The 19,601-nt window shown below is 42.5% G+C and overlaps 1 protein-coding gene across 4 annotated transcripts; it reads right to left on the bottom strand.

Annotated features, from left to right (window-relative positions):
* Positions 1 to 6,302: 6,302 nt before the first annotated feature.
* AQP4 (aquaporin 4) lies at positions 6,303 to 19,329 on the bottom strand. Of its 4 annotated transcripts, none has more exons than XM_005433879.3 (5): positions 19,102 to 19,329; positions 14,441 to 14,855; positions 13,359 to 13,523; positions 12,909 to 12,989; positions 6,303 to 10,301 (listed from the first exon to the last, which is right to left on the bottom strand). In XM_005433879.3, exons 1-5 carry the CDS (start codon positions 19,173 to 19,175, stop codon positions 10,023 to 10,025), a joined length of 1,014 nt encoding a protein of 337 aa, XP_005433936.2. In that variant the 5' UTR covers positions 19,176 to 19,329; the 3' UTR covers positions 6,303 to 10,022. The 4 variants fall into 4 exon arrangements, with proteins under 4 accessions (XP_005433936.2, XP_055562139.1, XP_055562140.1 ...); XM_055706164.1 differs by having other exon boundaries at positions 18,950 to 19,325; XM_055706165.1 differs by lacking the exon at positions 12,909 to 12,989 and having other exon boundaries at positions 18,950 to 19,327.
* Positions 19,330 to 19,601: the final 272 nt, after the last annotated feature.

Genomic DNA, 19,601 nt, shown 5'->3' with positions numbered 1-19,601 from the left:
CAACCCCCCCCCCCCCCCCCCAAACCAGAAATGTCTGTAAATGTCTGTTATTAGTTCAGTTGATGTTCTGAAGGGAAGGATCTGAGAAGACCTACAGCCATGGTTGGGGATAAACTGGCTGATCGTCAGATCTTCAGGACTTCCTGACCTAGTTTGCCTTTGTACCTTCAAGAAGGTACAAGCAGGTGAGAGAAACCCATCATGTTTCAGCAAAAGCAAGTTGTATTATGTTTACTCAATGCAAGTGTAATGATTTGACACTTATGGAGAGCTTTCATAGCTTCATGTTAAATCAAACCACAAGGAAAATGCTGTCCATGTAACAATCATGAAAGCAGGCAAGGCTTCCCCTTTTCAGATTTGTCTTCAGAATAAACACTTCATGATAGCTGAAGAAATGTTAACACTTGTAAGAGAGAAAATACTGATGTTCAGAAAAGAATGTGAGTCAGGGTGCCTGTGTTCTCTTTCCTTTTAAAGTTTACTATTAAATCTGTGGGGCTACCAGAGCACTTCAAGAACACTTAACTATTTGTAATACATGTATTATTTACATGTACACACATATGTGTGTGTGTATATATATATATAAAAGCATCTATAAATATATGCTATCTATATTATCTATATACATATATATGAATGTAAATATTAAAATTATATATAGGCATATATAAATGTAATGGCAAAAATTGTTTAAACATTTTCCTAGAACTTTAAAACTCAGTATTTGAAAGCTGCTTTAGCCATAGGATTTCCTTCTGGAAACTGGAAAACTTTTATTATTTAGGTCCTTCTACCACATCCTTTTTTGGAGGTGGAGGTAAGAACTCTGTTTGCATGGCACTACAGGAGATGTCTCAGGAGTAGCTCAGAGCAACACAGGTAATTTCTTGGTTTTTCAAGTGATCATCACCTTCTCTGCTTGCCCTCAGCATGCCTCCTCATCATCTCTGCCATGCATGACCCTACATATGTATTTCCACTGTTGCATTAAACCCACAAATGAGTTCAGGTGTGTGAAGTCTTGCTTGCCCATGGAAACACTCTGAAGGGAAGGTACCTCTGGTCTTGGTGATGGCAAAGGAAACTTTGAATAATTAGGTAGATGTATCCTCTGACTGGTTCTGCCCAAAATTGTGCAAGGCAATATTTTGTACATGACAAGTCACTTGGGAGCTATTTCCAGGGCTTAGGGATATGTGGTTTTCTCACCCTCTGACTGCAAAACTGGAAATCAGTATCTGGGTTTTCACCTTGTGTTGTCAGGATTATACATTTCCCAGTTAACCCTGAAACCTCTGAGATGTTGCACTGTTGATTAAAGTTTGCATTTACAGGGATGCAACTTTTCAGGCACCTTCCAGCACCTGAGACTCTGTCTATGTCATATATAACTGCCAGAGTGTGAGTTTTCTCCCTTTATACAATGTTTATATGTTGTTGGCACAAAACCTGCTGGCCCCTCAGACACTGCAAATGAGAAACAAATGGAAGGAAATATAAGAAACACAAAATTATTTAGACAATTATCTCAAATATGGAGGTCTTAATGACGAATCCTAAATAATTAGCAAAATGTTGAAGAAATGGATGAAAAAGAGATGGACTCAGAAGAAGAATCTCGGTACATCAGGAAATAAAGTTCATGGAAACTGTGTGTGTGTTATTATGAAAAATACCATCTGAAATGAAAATGAAGATCAGAATCAGAAATTCAGATGCTTGGAAGTTCATTGTAGAAACCTCAGCAGTGCCTGTAAGGTCCCAAATTCATTGAAGGGACAGCTGTTTGCACAGGAAATATAGACAAAAGGAGGCCATGTGGTGGAGGGCACCATCAGATCCTGCAGAGCAAAGACATCAAATGGGGAAAACTTAAAGCATCCTCAAGTGGCATTCTTTGATAAGGGAAAAAAAAAAAAGGTTGTAAAACATGAGGAAATTAATTGTTCTCCTTAATTCCCTAAAACATTTGAGGATTCAACCTGTAGAACAGATAAAATAAAGTGTGGATGACCTGAAAGAAACAGAGCACTGTAAGAGTCAAAAAGACCACCACCACCACCATCCCACCCCACACCCCACCCCAAACAAACACACAAAGCAATTTTTCTAACTGGGAAAAAAAAACCCATTTTGCTTTGACCTTTTCCTCACCACTCAGACACAATAGCAATAGCTTCTATATATAAACCTTAGATGCTCTTCAGCTGTGCTCAACCAAAGGATATTTATTTTAACTCAGAAAGGCTAGTGGTAAAAGAAGTAGGGGATATTTTATTTACACAGTGATAAATTAACCTATGGATAACTTCTTTAAGGATAGCTCTAGGAATGACTAGGATGCAAAAGCATCCAGATGGACTTTTTGACCTCCTTTGTTAAAGCTCCCTCCAAGGTATCTGCTGGGCTTTTCAAAACAAAAAGGTTGGAGGACACAAAGCTTTATTCTCACATGTTAGTCTTGAGGCTAGAAAAGCTTCTGCATTTATGCCCTAGCAATGTTTGCCTCCAGTAAATCTGAAGTATGCTGGGCAGCTGTGGAAGGAGGGAGAAAAACAAAAAAGCCTTGTGTCTGAAACATTAGTGTTTGTGTGCATCCTACCCTGTACAGCTGGTCTGACTCAGCTCTGAGAAGATGCTGTGCAGCTGTTTCTCTGGAGCAATACCTGTGGGCAAGCAGCAGCAGAGTCCAACATCTATGTACATCTTCCTGATCTCCAGAGTTCATTTTGTCCCTGCTCTGTCATCTTTAATCATGAAGCATTAGTCTTTTTCTTACTGGATATTCATGTGCATATGTTCAGAACTTACAGGGCCAATCAACCATTGTTCCAGTTTTCCTATTGATGTTTTTCTTGCAAATCAGAGCCCAGGGACTTGCCACAAGCTCAGATTCCATCTTTTCAAAATTGATTACTTCTTTGCTAGGACACTGTTTACTCTACTGCAATTGTCTAAGACTGGGTTCGGCTGGTGCAAACCAACTATATCTCTTCTGTGGAGCTAAGGCAGGGTTTAGCCTGTGTACTGTACAGCTCTGGCAAGTCAAGGCAGATGAGATGTCCCCACTATGGGGCAACTCTGCTGCCGCCTAGAGAAAGTGGCCCCAAGTCCAAAGTGGCAATAGCAGCTTGAAGAAGCTCAGAGAAGGAGGCTTGAGACTAAACCATCTCATCCCACTCTGATGAGCTCATTCAGCTGGAAAGAAAGGGAATAAAGCAATAAAAAAAAAACCCCAACAAAATAATAATAAAAAACCTATGCATTCCTATCTCAAGCATTTCTGTCTGAAGATAGGACCACTAGGCAGCTAGGCACTGACATACCATGCAAATGGAAATAAGCGATGGAATAGAATATTGGATATATCACTGGAATGATCAAAGGAATATTTTGAGAAAAAATGAATGAATCTTCAATGCCCTGAGATTTGCTGTTCCAAAGTAAAGCAACAATCCCCGCAGAATAAATGGTAAGGTAAAATAAACCCTAAGGTAGAGTGGGATAATGGTAAAATATTTCTCATGCTAGAAGGTTCCAAAATGTGTAAGGTAATAAATTTTCAAATGGTTTGAGTGTGGAGAAAAAAGCCTTATGGCAAATGAACCTTGAGAGGAAGAGCAGCAGAACCCTCCACGGCAGTAGGAGATAGCTGTGACCCCTTTTCAAGCTGAAAGCCATATGGCTTAGAAATAAGTGGAAATAAATGACCAAGTCATTAGGATCCCAGTGAGACATGCAGCAGTCTCAAATGGCAGTTGATCTCCTGTGGTTTTACCCACTGATCTTGTCCACTGCTGGAAAGAAATAAATCCAATGGCTGTGCAAAGTTGTGCGTCTCTGTGCATCTTTCAGATACTGTGTGTGCATCATCACATCAAGTCTATTAGTATGAAATTTTAGACATATTTTTAATTCCAGGGCTTTTAATGAAGATTCATATCAAAAGGGAAGTGGGGATGAAAAATCATAGGAAGGTCATTGCTGTGTGTGAGCGGAGAGAAATGGTTGGGAACTCTGTTTGCCAGGCACACCTGCAGAAAGCCTCTGCCTTTCCCCACCACACAAGGCAAGGTGAGAGAAAAAATATATAAGCTCCTTCCTTTCACCTTTTGAAAGAAACTCGTGATAGTTTTTTTTAGCTAGATTATGCCACAGTCATTGTGCTTATAAGGACTACTTTTCTAATGAGGCAACAAAGGTCAAAAGAAATTAATAGCCAAGATAAGTTATCAGTCTGATATAAATAAAGCAGCTTATAATGTTTGCAGTACCCCACAATCTCCAACAGATAAAGGAGTCTAAAGCTAAAGGAGAATTTAAAAGGAAGCCGATATTGGGAATATCTACACTCTGAAGTTCTCTTTTTAAGCAGATGACTGGGCCACAGTTGCTGTTTGTAGTTGTCACTGCTGAAGCCAGTGTCGCCACTGAAGCTTAGAGTAAGGCATCACTCACTCAATACGGCTCAGTGTCTCCCATTCCATGGCTGAGATGTGATCCACAAGCCTACATGCATGTCTTCATACAACAGGGACCGCATTTTAATGCCACAAGTGATACCACAGTCCAGAAACCACTGCGTAAGAGGTACATTACAAAGATCTCCCTTGCCTGCACTGTTGCTTTCCTGTTCTTCCCAGAACCCTTCTTCATCTTAACCCTGCAGACAGCGACATCACTACTTGTTTGCCTTTATAAATCTCCAGGCACCTAGATTCCTGTTTGTGAGTGTCTCAAAATGTCAAAGTGGCTCCTGCCTTATGTGATTGTGCCCCCCACATAACTTTATTAGTTCTGCCTAAATTCCCTTGGGAACCTGTTTCAGTAAGGCACAGATCATCTGTGTTGTAAATTATATCTCATGCACACAGACAGCCCCCCCACCCCAGCCTCTTGAAAGAGGTGTCTCTGGAGCTTGGATATGAAGAAGCTGAAGGCAAAAGCCGAACCACTGTGAGGGGTGAGTTTCAGGTACAAGTCTGCTCTCAGCCCTTCCTGCTGATTAGATGCTATCCCAGCTGATGGGTTTTCACATTAATCATTTTCAGGATCCTAATTTACCTTCATGAATGTCATACATGTCTTAGGAGCTAAACTTTGCATTCCAAGCAAGGAGCAAGACAACCAGAAATGTAATTGCTAACAGGACCCCATTTCCTTTGCTGATGCTCCTCATGGGAGCTTGATCTCACAAGCCTTGCTTCAGTGAAAGGGGGATGAACTGCCAGTACCATTTCTATCACTTTCCAAAACCGTAGCTCTCCACTAGTCCTATAAGTTTTAAAACCATCTGGCAGATCGGGTGATATACAAATACCAGCGTAATTTTTGCTCTAAGTGCTTTAACTTGTGTTGATAAAAATATTATGTCTTTCACAATCACCTCTCTTTGTTGATGAGTATTTTACCACAGTAAATCATTCATTCTCAGTTGCAAACTTTTCCAGACTCCTCTTAGACAGGCTAGCTGGGATTGCATTTTTTCCCTGCATTTCAGTCCTAAACTTTAGGATCATTAAACATATTCAGCAACGACATGATGCATTTTTTTCAACAGATAATTTATTTGCAACAGTAGTGTGAGATACAGTAGAATACAAGTGGGAACCAGATAATTGTGTATTTTTCAGTAGATTATTCCAAAAGCTACATATGCAAATTTTAAGTCCTATAACATTAGTTCTGTTATCATGGTGACTAACATTTCAACAATAAGCAGTCTTGTGGAAAAATCCGTGTACGTAGTTTGCTTTACCTCATTTGTCCTAAATTACAGACTGCAACAGTGTGATTTAGATCATGTAAGTGGGTAACAAGTAGTTCAGTCTATATATGCATCTTGTCTATTTAGTAAGTCCTTGAGAAACTCACATACACAGGTTGATTTGAGATACAAAAAACTTGTGCATGGTGTTTTCATCTCTCACCTTGGAAAAAAAGGTTCACAATGTAAATTCTCAGATATTATATTTAGATTAAAGTATTGGATAGTGTAAATGTGTAACACAGACTGCAGATAAAATATTGTAGAGCACAGCAGAAACTGCTCTGCTACCAAGCACTAGAAAGGTAGAAATTTGAAGGCCATCTAGCTTTCCAAGCAGATACTGTGGCAATTAGTAACAATCAGAAATAAAACATATTTTTGAAAAGCTCATATGCATATACACCTGATAAGCCTACACACTGCATAAGATGGCTCTTACTCCTGCTTCCACGGAATGAATGAAAGATACAGCTCCCAAATATTTCAACAGGAGAAGGGTTCTGATGACAACTCAAATGCTGGAGGGTTTCTTTTTTCTTTTTTCTTTTTTTTTTTTCCCTCCTGAGAATAGTCAGAATCTGGGTGACAAACTCCTCAGCGTTCCTGCAACTCGAAAGGTATTTGTGTGCCTCAGTGTAACCACCCTTAGCTTCCATCCTTTCTTTTCTGAAATCCAGTAATTAACTACTTTGAATATGTTTGTTACGGTACAGATACAGAACTGGAAACAATTGTGCCTTCATGGATGAGTGCAAGACTCATCTGTGTTTTTTTAGGACCCTGGAATGACGACATGCCTGGCAGACTTCCTGTGATCTCCATCCACTGTCATAAACAAAGGACATTTACCGTTTCCCACCCCAACCAAAAAACACTTTACGAGGACACCAAGTTATGTTATGAGGTACTGTTTAGATCTGAAGATCTTTAGGACATAAATCTCACTCAAACAGTATTAAAATACATATTTTAAAATCATATTAAAGCACAAATATTTCCAATCCATGACAAAGTCTTATTATTTAACCAAATGTGGCTATTGTACAGCGATGATACCACTGCAAAACAACTTAGAGAAGCACATACCGCTACATGTCAAAGCTAAATCAGATCCTAAGCGATACTGAAGAAAAACATTCCCTTACATGAATGGTGATCTCTCGTGGTGGGGCAGGGTGTGATGATGGCTGCTCCTAAAGGTTTACTTTAGAGTGGGTCAATAAATTTCAAGTTGAACATGTCTCCTTCCAGAATTAAGTGTCTTGCTGAAAGGCTCTGATTTTTGAAAAAACACAGTTGAAGTCCATGAGAGAAGCCATCAGGCCCCAAAAAAGCTCGGGATCGTTTCCATTGCAGTCAATAACGAACTCCCCCACGAGTCTTGTTATGTGGGAGCAGAAGTAGACCTTGCTTTTTCTGACCAATGGCCAGTGGCATGGAAACATCCTTTAATGTCTAGTGATCTCTATTTTACCTTCCCTTCTTTTCCCTAATTGTTTCAGATGCCTCAGTATCTTATCTCCGATACTCTCTGAGCAACAAGTTCTCCTGGGACTGGTTCTGAGGTTTTGCCACACTTCATTAATACAGAGTGTTTCAAGGAAAAAGATCCTCCTAAGTGAGGTGGGTGGTGCTGTGCTCACACTATGCTCACCTCAGCAGCAGAATCAGGCTGAGTGAGGAAAATACACATCAAGCCATTTGTGTAAAGGACCCTTAAGCATAAAACAAATCACAGCTTCTTATTTAAATAACACAGTACCATGCAAAATTCACAAATTAAGAGCTTCTAAGGACTGTCTTTAAATATAAAAATGCAAACCTTTGCTTAAAAATCCACCACTGCTATATGTATTACTCTTTACTTTATCTGTTTAAGCCATGCAAAAGGTTTAATGAAAGTGTCCCTTTAACAAATGCAGAATCTGAAGAAAAAAAAAGAAAAAAAAAGGAAAACAAAGAACAAGAAATAAAAAAGCCAGAACAAATGCCTAGGCCAAAAATACCCCCACAAGTTTTGATCCTTCTCATTGAACCTATTTAGCAAGGTATTTACCCATCTGAGCAGAGATAGTCAGGGGTCTAAACACCACATCTGTGTTGCCCTTCCCCAGCAGATTTAGTCCTTGCTGCAGGAAGGAGCTCTTATGGGCAATTTTACCTTGTCCCTTGCAGGTCCCTACCCATGCTGACACCCTTGAACCTTGATGCCGTCACTGCAGGGAGGCACAGCTAAGGACAAACATCAGCCATTCTATCAGACCTAACAGGCAGCCCCTGCTGTGATGCTGCAACAGGTATGTGATGGGGAGCGTGTCTGGCAGGAGGGCTCACGCATCAGAGTGGGGCTGTCGTTGGGTCACCCAAGGAAGCCCTGTCCTGCACCTGCGTGTGCTACATTCTGTGCCTGGGTGGAATAAGGGAGAGATCACGGCCCAGCTGCAAATGCATGAGGGAGTCATGAATCTCACACTCAATACAGGGAACTTGTGCCACACTAACAGGCTTTAAGAGAGGAAAAGTGAAACTTGGAAAATGAGTATGGCAGGGCTTGCTGGGACTATACAGTGCTGCAAGTTGGGATAGTAGAATAGCCCTTGGATCACACTGCACAGATTTGAGGGTAGCAGTGGTTTATTATCTCATTAGAAACATCTAATTCCCTGTAATAAAGATTGCATGTAGAGTGTCAAAGAACAGACAAGGCTATTACAGTCCACAGTCAGGAGTAATGCTTTTTTTCCCCACTTATTGCTAAATAGGCAGGAGTAGCTTTTCAATTTCAAAATAAAAACTACATAATTACAGTAATAATACCATGCTCCTGACTGCTCTGCAGCTGCATATTGTAAAACTCAAAGCCACTGATCAGAAACAAAAGCAGTAAGTCAGTAACAGCTTTTCAGAAATGTTCTTCTAGGGTGATTATGTCTGTCAAAATACTTCTATGAGGGAAAGACTCATTACTGCACATATCTCATGTCCCCTTCTCCCTAAATACCCTGCAAGTGCTTGCATGTTTTCCTAACAACAGATAAAGAAACCTTTGCCAGAGGTGTAATTAAGACTATATGAACACTGGAACAATCATGGATCCCATTCAAATAGGCATCAGTTACAGCAAAAAGCCAGAAGCAGTCATTTTTTTATCATCCATTATAAAAAAATATTTCCCAACCAGTGTTTCAATACAGCTAAATGTTAAAAACCTTCTACATTACTAATAAATTAAAACCCCCATATCTCCAACCATCTTGTAAGAAAGTAGGTAAGTAATTTAAGATTTAGTTTACATAAATTAGCACAGAGATGTGTATTTGAACAAGTGCACTGAAAACAGATATGCCTTCTTGTCTTCTGATATCTCTCGAGTTATTGAGTAACAGGAGGGCCTTTATATCCTTTGTACAACTTGAGAGTCTGCTAACACTAAATGGTCAATAGTCAAACCCCAGGAGAATGTTTCACCAGATAGACAATGACAAAAGGGACCACGAAGTACGGTCAAATGCTTTGCAGCATTATTACAGTAGACTTCAACATTCAATTTACCGTGTTTACTCTTGGGAAGGGATGAAGGTAGTATATTTATACTGCAAATCACATAAGTGAAATTTGATGGGTTGGTAGAGTTCTTATTTTTTTAACCTACTAAAGTATCAGGTTTTCAGAGGTAGTTCGAAAGGCAATAGTGATGTACACGATTAAAAACCATACTCCTTTGCTTGACTGTGGATAAAACTCTTAAATACTGTTGGTGCTCTTCCTGAACCTTGCAGAGGACACTAAATGGATAAGATGTTCTAACTGGAGCTGACAACAGCCAATTAAGTGTCAGAAGAACAATCTGATAAGTAGGTCTTCATGTCTATAGGCATTTCCCGATATGTCTTAACTGTCAATCTGAATGTTAAACATCTCTATCTCATTATTGACTGATTTATTGAAGGAGAACGCTTTCGTCTCTTTTGGACTTCGGGGTTGCACCAGAAAGAAGGAAAGGAAAATACTAGGACCAGCGCTTAATTTGGAACAATAGACAGGGAATCCTAATTATAGCAAAGTCCTAATCTTTCAACTGAGCAGGTGTATGGTTTGGTGACACCACTACCATGCAGCTTCCCACACCATACCTTTTAAGAAATGGTAGATGCTCAGTCTAGAGGAGATCTGTTTCTTTAATAGGTGGAAGGATATCTGTGGATGTGCTAGCAGGCTGCTCTCTGCTTTCAGTGCTTCTTGCTAGTCATACAGAAGACAACACCTCGCTGGATGGATCTCTTCCCTTCTTGTCCTCACCCCTGTCAATATCAATCACATGAACTATGCCAGATTTCAGGATCAGGTCATCGGTCTCCACGTGGCTCCTGTTATCGTCCACCTCAATGTACTTCCCTTTGGATGGCTGGGTAGCCTTACTGAAGACATCTTTAAAACGGCGTTTGAGTTCAACATCTGGGCAATAGACGTACTCATAAAGAGCACCAGCAAGGACTGCTCCTATTATTGGTCCCACCCAATATACCTGCAAAAAGAGGTGAAAAAAAGACAGGCGTTAAGCTCTGGAGCAAATAAACAAGCCAGGGTCTCAGAGAAAAGCATACCACTACAGACTTACCCAGAAAAGTTTCTGCAAAATGCCCTGGCCCAATTGTTAGAACCAACTCTCCAGAAATGCAAGGCCACATGGCTTTCATGAACGGGGATGAAATATGCCATCATACCAGTTTAGGAGGCAGAGAAGTGTAACTGCCGTAGGTTTCACAGAAGGTGACCTGGAGCTCAGCAGTTAAGTGACTGCTCTAAAAATCACATATGAAATAGGTCAAAAGGCAGCCTCTTAGGTAATTAATGGCATCCGTCCTAGGTTGCTTTTTTTTCTTTCTGCCTCCTCCCAGTCTCTCTCACATATATTTCATCCCCTTCAAAAATAGTCACCCTGAATCCAGTCACCTAAACCACCTTGCATCCATAGGTGTGTCTTTTCCCTAAAATCTCCTCTCATGCCAGTATTTAGGGAATCACCAGGACCCCGTGGAGCAGCGTTGAAGAGGGACCTATGTTGACATGTCAGTGAGGTACAGTTACTACTTCCCTGATGCCTGAAAAAGATTTCAGTCTACAATGTTCTGGGGCAGACTGGCAGAGCAGCAGCGAAGCTATGGACACCTTCCATCGACAGACATGCAGACATCCTCTCTGGCTGCCCGACCTCCTCCTGATACTAGAAAGCAGCTTTTGCCCCCACTTTATGGAAGATTTGAAGATTTAACTTATTTTTTAAAAAACTTTGTCTGTAAGACAAAAGTAGAGGTTCTTCATCATCCTTATTTGGATCAACCATAGCTATAGCATTTCTTGAGACATAAAAGATCCTGGTAGAGTCATGTATGACTTGTCAAATAGAGCTCTGTAGGCAAATACAATATATAGTTGCTCTGGCATAGCTTTCATTTTAAACTAGCAGGGATAAGATGATTAAGAAGCAGGCACACATCTTCAAAGGAAATAGTTTTGTCAAGTTTTACTGATCCATCTCTTTCCAAGAGGCCTCCTCTAAATTTTCATCTCTTGTTGCCAACCTTAGACAACATACATAGACTGTTTGCTAGATGGTGCATGAAATCAACACCAATGTCGAAAACTGATTTTCTTTCTGCATTTTCACCCAGGGTGACACTGAACTTTTAAGGAAACAGAATCTTCCCTAGTGTATAGACAAATACTACTGCAGTATTTCAGACTCACATTTCCAAAATCATCCAAATTTGGGTTCTGATCCCACAGAATCTAACAGGCAGTCACCTACCTGATTGTCTAATTTGAGTAAGTACATACAACCGACACACACAACTTTGTAGGGTACCTATTTATTTCAGCATGACGTGCAGCAGATCAGTAACATTAGTAGGTGCAGAAGCCCACGGGCTTCTGTCAATGGCATGCCAATGTCACTGCTCTGGAGGAAAAGAAAAGGCCATCTTTCCAAGCAACTGGGACAGTAGTTAAGCTTCTCCTACAAGTTTCTCCATGGTACATCTGTTTATTGTTTACAGCTTCAGTTATAAGTTCTAGGCTCCTTCAGAGTATGGATAATTAATCTTGTGAAAAACTACAGCAGTTTTTCGTATGAACAGCCATTCACTGACAACTGGGTAAATCTGCCTCAGTAGGGTAACACTTGGGAACAAAGTTACACATGGTATCATGTTTGCAGAATTGGAGCCTTAGGGCCTGAAGACAATGCTATTTCTGTTATTAGCTGCAGTGGGAGCAATGTGGGCTTCATACTTTAAAAATCAAGAAAATCCTTAAATGCACTGTAATATGCAGCTCTTACAGTTAGCATTGAAAGTGTCCCTAGAAGTGCTTTCCCTGTCTATAATTAGGTGAGGCTGCGCTGCAATCCATCTCTCCCTTATAAAATGTGAATTGCTTTTTAATAAGTTTAATAATGGGATGCTATAGAAAATCACTGCATCATTCACAACCTGTTTATCAAATTGTTTCCTGTGCAAATACTCCTAGTTAAGCTGACGCTTTCAAATTGAAGCAGGTAACATCTGGTCTGGTCTACAAAGACCAGACTGCAACCCCTTCATCTCTCACTCCGGGCATTCACCGAGGCAGGAAACCTCCCCGGGGAACCAGATCACAGAGGGTCCCTGCTCTCATTTTCTATGTCTGCCCCAGTTTGCTGCAGAACCAGGTGAAACGTGAAGCTGACAGAATTACTTCCATAACTTCTCACCAGCGTGACCGGGGGGGTTGCAATCTGCCTCGGAGGATTTTTCTTTCTAGCAGTTCAATTCTTTCAGTCTCACTGGATTGCTTTTTTTTTTTTTTTTTTTTTTGGTTTTGAACTTTTTGTATGGTTCCCTTTCTACCCCAGCTACTACCTCCACAAAACAGCCCCCGAATAGCAAGACGCTATTCCAATGTGCTGCGTACTGCACCACAGTCCTGGGCGAGGAGTGTAACTATACCTAAGCCTGTGGCAGGTCAGCGCCTGCCTTCCTCAGTGATGGTCTCTACGGGACATCCTGGGATAAATAACTAAAAGCAAATGATGCATGAAAAATCCTGATAGCTGTTTGTCGCTATGGTGAAGGACTCATGAAGGCAGAGTTACCCATTGGTTTTCCCATCTCCCCATGATGACAGCAGGTCCAAATGATCGAGCAGGGTTCATACTGGCACCAGTGTAATTGATCTAAGGCAGAGACAAAATGTTACCTGTTATTAAAGTCTTGAAGGTAGTTAATCAATTTCTGTTAGTCCTTGTACTATGGGACACCCTGGTTTTGTATGGCTTCTCATCTTGACAGCAGGTATTGTCACTCTCCTGAGTCTTACCACAAAATTAACAAAGTCATCATGTAAACAGGCAGAAAAGTTCTCATGCAACACCCTACCCAAGGGGACCCTCCTGCTATTCCAAAGGTTTTTGGTGTGGATCCATGCAGAATATAGCAGCTATACAGCTATAGCAGCTATAAAGGCCACAGAAGTTTCCATTTACTTCTGAAGTAGTCATAAAGGGAAAGGGGGTCTATTTTTTAAGGAGAAGCCATTAACTTACAGCAAATAAATGCCCAATTGCAACAGAAAATCCAATTGCTAAAGCTACTGAACCAGTGACATCACTTCGTTTTGAATCACAGCTGGCAAAAATAGTAAAAACCAGCTGGAATGTAATTATCAACTCCACCAGGAGTCCATGGCCAGCGGAAAGATCTCCGTGTACCTGGAAGAAGGGAAAGAAACACCGGAAATGAAGAAAAGGTGATTTCGTAAATCAGAAAGCCACCACAGACATTAATTGTATTTCAGTGACAGTTATTTCTAAATGGTACAGAGTGAAAAGCAACAATGAACTTTTAGAGGTACAGATTCCCCTCCCACACTTTTCTCCTCCTTTTTTTTTTTAATTTTAAATTTTTTTTATTATTTTGAGAGCCATGGAAAATTACTGCTGGACTGAGAACAGAAGGCTTAACAGTAACATCCAACAAGAACTTCAAAGTTAGACTGCAGAAGTATAGTTTATTTTTACACAGGGATTTGCAAATGCTGCACTTCCCCTTCACCATTTTTTTTCTTGGGAGCACTGTAATTTACTATTCAATTATAAATTCATTAATTAGCCCTGACTTAATTAATTTAAATTTCAATTAAAAATTAAGCAGTGTGCGGCTCAAGTGCATTTTTAATAAGTCCTGCAACAGGGCTAACTGATGGCATTCCTTATTAGTTTAGAACAAAGCTGAAATCTAAGCCACAATCTATTTCAAAAGTATGTCATTTTAAGTTGATGTTTTCTCAGCCCCCACCATAATGGCATAGAATTAATTTCCCCCTCCCCAGCCCATATAAAAATGGCATTTCACGCATATATTATTTAAATTTTGTATGTAAATTAACATTACCTGCTGTCATCAGATTTGGGGAAGTTCTAGGAAAAAGAACTTCTATAAAAAGAACAGCTTTAGATATTACACTGCATAAACCTATCCTAAAGAGAGCTTTAAGCCCTGTCTAGATGTTGTAAATAAACCAGCAAGCTCCCGAAATCTCTACTTGAGCTCTCTTTATGCTGCGTGACACTGATTGTATGTTCTTAGGCTCTAAGTCTAGTTGAAGAGCTGGAGGAGAAGCGATTACCGCAGTGACTCCCAGGCCTCCTATGACGCTCGGTGGTGTGACGAGGTAAAGGATGCCTGCGCCCACGATGGCTCCCAGGCACTGCGCAAGAATGTAGAAGACAGACTTGGCGAGGCTGATCTTCCTCGTGCAGACCATTGCCACGGTCACAGCAGGGTTAATGTGGCCTCCGCTGATGTGTCCAAAGCACTGCACCATGGTTGCAATGCTGAGTCCAAAGCAGAGGGAGATAAGGACCATGTCTACAGGCAGGGGCTTCTCTGCTCCACCCCAGTTGATTGTGGAGCCCAGGCTGAGAAGTACAAAAATGAGCATGGCCAAAAATTCTGCTGAAACAGCTTTCCAGAAGGGCTGAGTCCAGACTCCTTTGAACGCTACCATGATGCTCTCACACTTACACAGACGTCCACACTTACTGGAAAGAAAAACAAAGCTTCATAAGAAGTCACCAAGTAAGCCTTATGCTCTCCTGTTGGGGGTTGCTATCCAGCAGACTATCCAGACAGAGAGAAGGCGGCAATGCTGAGTATCCTCAGGCTGGGACGACCACAGATTGCACTTTCAGAGCAGACTGCCCTTAAAACATAACCAGTGTTTTGAGTGTCTGTAGGACAGGGGGTAATTAATGACCCCTTGCAATAAGTCTGTCTGTATAGCTTCAGGTCACAGAAAGCAACTCTGTATCTTCTGAAGTGAGTATGAAAATAAGCGTATTCTTCTATACCAGCTGACATCTGCCTGACTTAGAGTCTGTACATCCCTTCAACATACAGTGGCCTGTTGACCATCACATTCATTAAATCTGTGGGTATCCTCTTTTTCTAAGCAAATCTGTACTTTTCAACAAAACAAATTTGATAATTCAATAAAAAGCAGTATCTTAGTCAAGCCCTAATGGTTTTGATAGCAGTGTAGTGTTAGGAGGTTGTCCTGGGAGGTGTAAGAGAAGTTCTGTTTGTTTGAACGCTCACACAAACCCATATTTCAACTTATATTTATGCAAAGAGCAGTTTCTTCACTGTGGATGTAGAGTAAAAATTGAATTCAGCCAGAAGAATAGATGCAATCCTAAATTCTGAACTTTAAATCCATCACTCAATCAATAAAGCACTTTCTTTTGGGCTAAGGGTGCTGAGTAAGCTGTGGAATAGAGCAATATTTCTGCATGTGTGGTGTGTAGAACTGTGTGGCACAGAAAGAAATGTCTTGATTTTCTTCTCTGTCTGGAGAGTGTATTTATTAGTCTACACTGCCTTCCTGATGAGTTACAATTTTGCTAGATGTTCAGATACCTATGAAAGTGGGTCACCAAAGAAAAGTTATTTGTGATATTAATAAATTAGGAGAATAAGCCAAAAGGGAAGCATTTTAATGAGTTTCTAAGGAATGCTAACAAGATTCTTCTCTAAAAACAAAAGCAAAAAACCTCCAACCCCTCCAAAAAGTAGAAAACAAAAGAAAGAATACTCAGCTGCTACATTTGGGAACAGAATTTCAAGTGGAAGACTGATGAATTTATGCTCAGTTATCTAAGGTAACTGAGCTACAATGCATATTTAATGTCACTTACATCAGAAAGAAGCATAAAAGGCATGTCCGCCCTTTTCAAGTTATTGCAAGAGGAATGGTCCATGAATTTCTTAACAGTTGCAGTGAGTTAGGGAAAGGCAATTTAATCCTGTGACTAGAGCAAATAATTTGTTTCCTTGTCTCATTTCTTATGCTAATTTACTGCGTATTTTGGATAGGTCATTTGAACTCTATCTCAGTTCTCTAGACTCTCAAATGAGAGCAAGAATTACATTATCTCCTGCAAATGGTTGTTAAAAAGTGTCTGTGAAGTGATCGGAGAGGCATGAGTGGGACTTGCTCTGCTGGAGAAGAACTGAAGCCAGAACTCAAAAGAGAATAAACTCATCTCCAAAATCTTCTGATTTGGGTCGGACTCGAGACAAACAGAAAGATGTTTTTGTAAGATCTGATATTAACAGTCAGTTAACGACTATCTAGATGAGACTTTTTGTTCAAAATGGCTCCAAAATCATTGCCTCGCCCAACACTGAAGCTCACAGGTATTCGGTCATCCTTACCTTTGAACCCTATGCCCCGATTCTCACTGAAACCTAAAGGCTTACCTCTGGCCCTTACTACTTCCTCACTAATAATTCATTTTAGTGGCCTGAGAAAAGCTCGTTTTCACAGGGCATGTCCCAGGTGACATTTCATACAGGAATGAAGCATATCCTGGAGCCCATGGAAAAGAAACCTGCGTGCACAGGTAAGGGAAGCAGCACTCATCCACCCTTTCACCCCCATCTCAGTTGGGATGCAACCTGGATTTCCCTGATTTTTTGCTTGCTAAGCAAAATGCAAGCCCTGGTGTTATATTCCACACTTCTGCAAAATTTCCAACCACCAAGGGCACTATGGGGGGAATGTAGGTTTCTGGAGCATGGGAGAGACCTATGGTCACTCCTATGTCTGAGTGTCCCTGACCATCTCTTTCTGTATGCAGAGAACAGTGAGATCTCCAAATTAATTACATTCCTTCATCCTGTAGAAGTGAGCAGAAAAGGGTGTTTGGTATCAAAATCGTGCACTTAGCTTCCCTCTAGCTGCGGAACATCTTGAAAGAACACATTAAGAGTGAATGTATGTACAAGAGGGAGATGAGGATCCAGGAGATCACACCTTCTACTGAACTGCTGCTGGGATTGTCTAGAAGGAGGCTGCTACCATTTATGAAAGGCAGATCTCGTACTGCTTCTCCAGCTGAGAGCACATCCCATCAGTTCAGTCAATACTATTTACAGCCCTGAAAATGCAAAAATGCTGCATGCAAGCCAAAAGCGTAACTCAAACAGAGAAGCTTGCTTATCAACATAAAGTTTCTGTTGGTCTAAAACAGCACACTACGTGGAAAAAAATCAAAATATTAGAACTATACATATAGTCAGCCATACTTTGATAGTTAATGATCTACACTTCTATTTTTAATGCATACATGTTTCTCTGAAGCAGCCTATTTTTCTATGATTTCAACATCCAGCAAAATACCTAGCTGTCATGGCCAAATTTTTCTTTCAAACTGCACACCACCTTCTCCACTGTAAAATCCTCTAACACAAGCTCAATACTGTGTTTGAGCCCTGAGTACAGGTTTTCATTTAAATCCGAAGGCTATCTGCAACTTAGAAATCAACACCATCTCCAACATCCATTATTTTTTCAGCATGCATTTAATTTAAAGGCTTGAGATGAGACAGTGGTGTCTGTGCCAGGTCTGCAACCAAAACTGGGACTTCCCAGCAACTAAGATTGGCCATCAAAGTTGCAAAACAATTTTTTGGAGGGGTTGTTGATTGTGGTTGCTTCAGATAAATACAAAACACAACAGAAAAATAGAAAGACACTTTCATGTTATGGTCAACATAAATTTGAACTGTGGTCATGCTTGGAATTCGCTGGTCTGCGCTACGCATGATAGAGTGGACTGTGTCTGCTAGGATGTAAGGTGGGTTTTTACAGGTCGCGTTGCCATCAGGGCTGCAGGCATGGTTATGGCTTCAAAGCCGTAACAAAGTAAACAGTAACAAAGGCTTCCAGTGCAAAAGTCAAACGGTTTTTTTAAAATCCTTCCTTTTCTAACTACTATCATTTCAAGGAGCAGAGCAAACGGCCTGGATGCGGGCTTGCAGCCAGCCGCTCCACACGACACTACTGTCACACACAAGTTTCGTGCGTGCGGCGGCTATTTACAGCGGCACCTCCGCAGCAAGCTCACGTAGCTCCCGACCTCCGCCGGCACCGCGGGCTGGAGCTCAAATGGACGTCGGGCACCCGCTTGCCAGCGTGGGGGGAGCAGGGCGACAGGCTGTCATTGCGAGCCCAGTGCACGGCGGCAGGGCTTGCTTGTCACCGCTTCGCCTCATTTTCCACGGCGCTGTTGAATGAGGGACTGACACGGGTGGATCTGCAGGGGGTGGGGAGCGGAGGTTGGGAGTGCGGTGCCGCAGCCCGGGGGCTGTGCGGGAGCTGGGCTTTCTGCACGCACGTCTCTCGTCGCAGGACCGCAAGTGGCGAATAAAACGACGTTTTAGGGTGCGGACGAGGAGAGGGGTTTCCAGCCCGCTGCACCCCACCTCCCCCCCCGCCTTTGCACCTCGCGTGTTCGAACGCAAGGACGACCGAAAGGCTGCGGTAGCGCCTTCGGGGAGGGGGAGCCCGGTGCCCTTGGAGCCATCCCTCGGTGCAAAACGTGGGGGAAAGGCAGCACCCCCGAGCCCCCCGCCGAGCGACCCGGCTGCGCGACTCCTCGCCGGGCCGGACAGCCGGGGGTTCGGAAAGGGGCGCCCCTCCCGCAGCCGCGCACCCCCCTCCGCTCTCCCCGCGGCTTTCCCGTAAAGTCACCCTCGGTTCGGGTGGGCTGCCCCCTCCCGCCTGCCCGCCAGCCCGCCTCCCTGCCCTCCGCCCCCTCCCTGCGCGCCCCGCGGAGCGCCGCGCACTCACCCGCGGCGCGGAGCGGCCGCTCCGTCGCTCATGCCTGCCCGGCGGGCGCGGGTGAGCGGCGCGGCCCGGGGTGGGCCGGGGGCGCGGGCGGGAGGGTGGCGCGGCTCCCGGCCCGGCGGCTGGCCAGCGCCCGCCCGCCCGCCGTCCCCTACCTGCTGCTCCGGCCGGCCGCAGGGGACTCGAGGAACTGCCGCCGGAGCCCCGGCCGCGGGTCATTTGCGATCATGTGAATATGCAGATTAATTCAGGGGGTTCGCGGCTGCTTATTAAAAGAAGCAGCCAGGGTCGAAGCGAGCCCACTGCGCTGCAGCAGCAGCGATGGGGAGGACCCAACGGTTTCTCCGTTTCTTCTCTGCCACGCACTGTGGAAGGAAAAAAAGTCTGAGCGACTCCACAGCCGGGGAGCTTTATCCACCAAAAATTCCTACTAGTCCCTTACTAGGATGCTACTGGTTATGAAAGAGGCAAAGAAGTTTTATTTCTTGGAAGTGCTAAATTCAGCAAAGTTTTGCCTAGTGTGGGAAGCCAATGGAGGCCACTGAAAAGAACTGTTGAAATTAGATTGTGACGCTGTTGAGGAAACTTAGGTGGTCCTCACCTTGGAAAGAACCCGATGACTCTACAGCACAAAAACAATCCGATGAAAAAAACA

The sequence above is a fragment of the Falco cherrug genome, chromosome 3 (assembly GCF_023634085.1).
Source record: "Falco cherrug isolate bFalChe1 chromosome 3, bFalChe1.pri, whole genome shotgun sequence".
NCBI lineage: Eukaryota > Metazoa > Chordata > Aves > Falconiformes > Falconidae > Falco > Falco cherrug.
The sequence above is the reverse complement of the archived record's forward strand: the minus strand, read 5'-3'. Positions and strand labels throughout refer to the sequence as shown.

Bases quoted from the DNA above. Each gene is read 5' to 3' on its own strand.
- AQP4 (XM_005433879.3), bottom strand. From the start codon at position 19,175: ATGATCGCAAATGACCCGCGGCCGGGGCTCCGGCGGCAGTTCCTCGAG. The intron at 13,524-14,440 runs GTAATCGCTTCT...CCCTTCTTCCAG, and splicing joins GAGGCCTGGGAGTCACTGCG to GTACACGGAGATCTTTCCGC. The intron at 10,302-12,908 runs GTAACTCTGCCT...CTCTTTTTGCAG, and splicing joins GGAGATGGGAAAACCAATGG to GTATATTGGGTGGGACCAAT.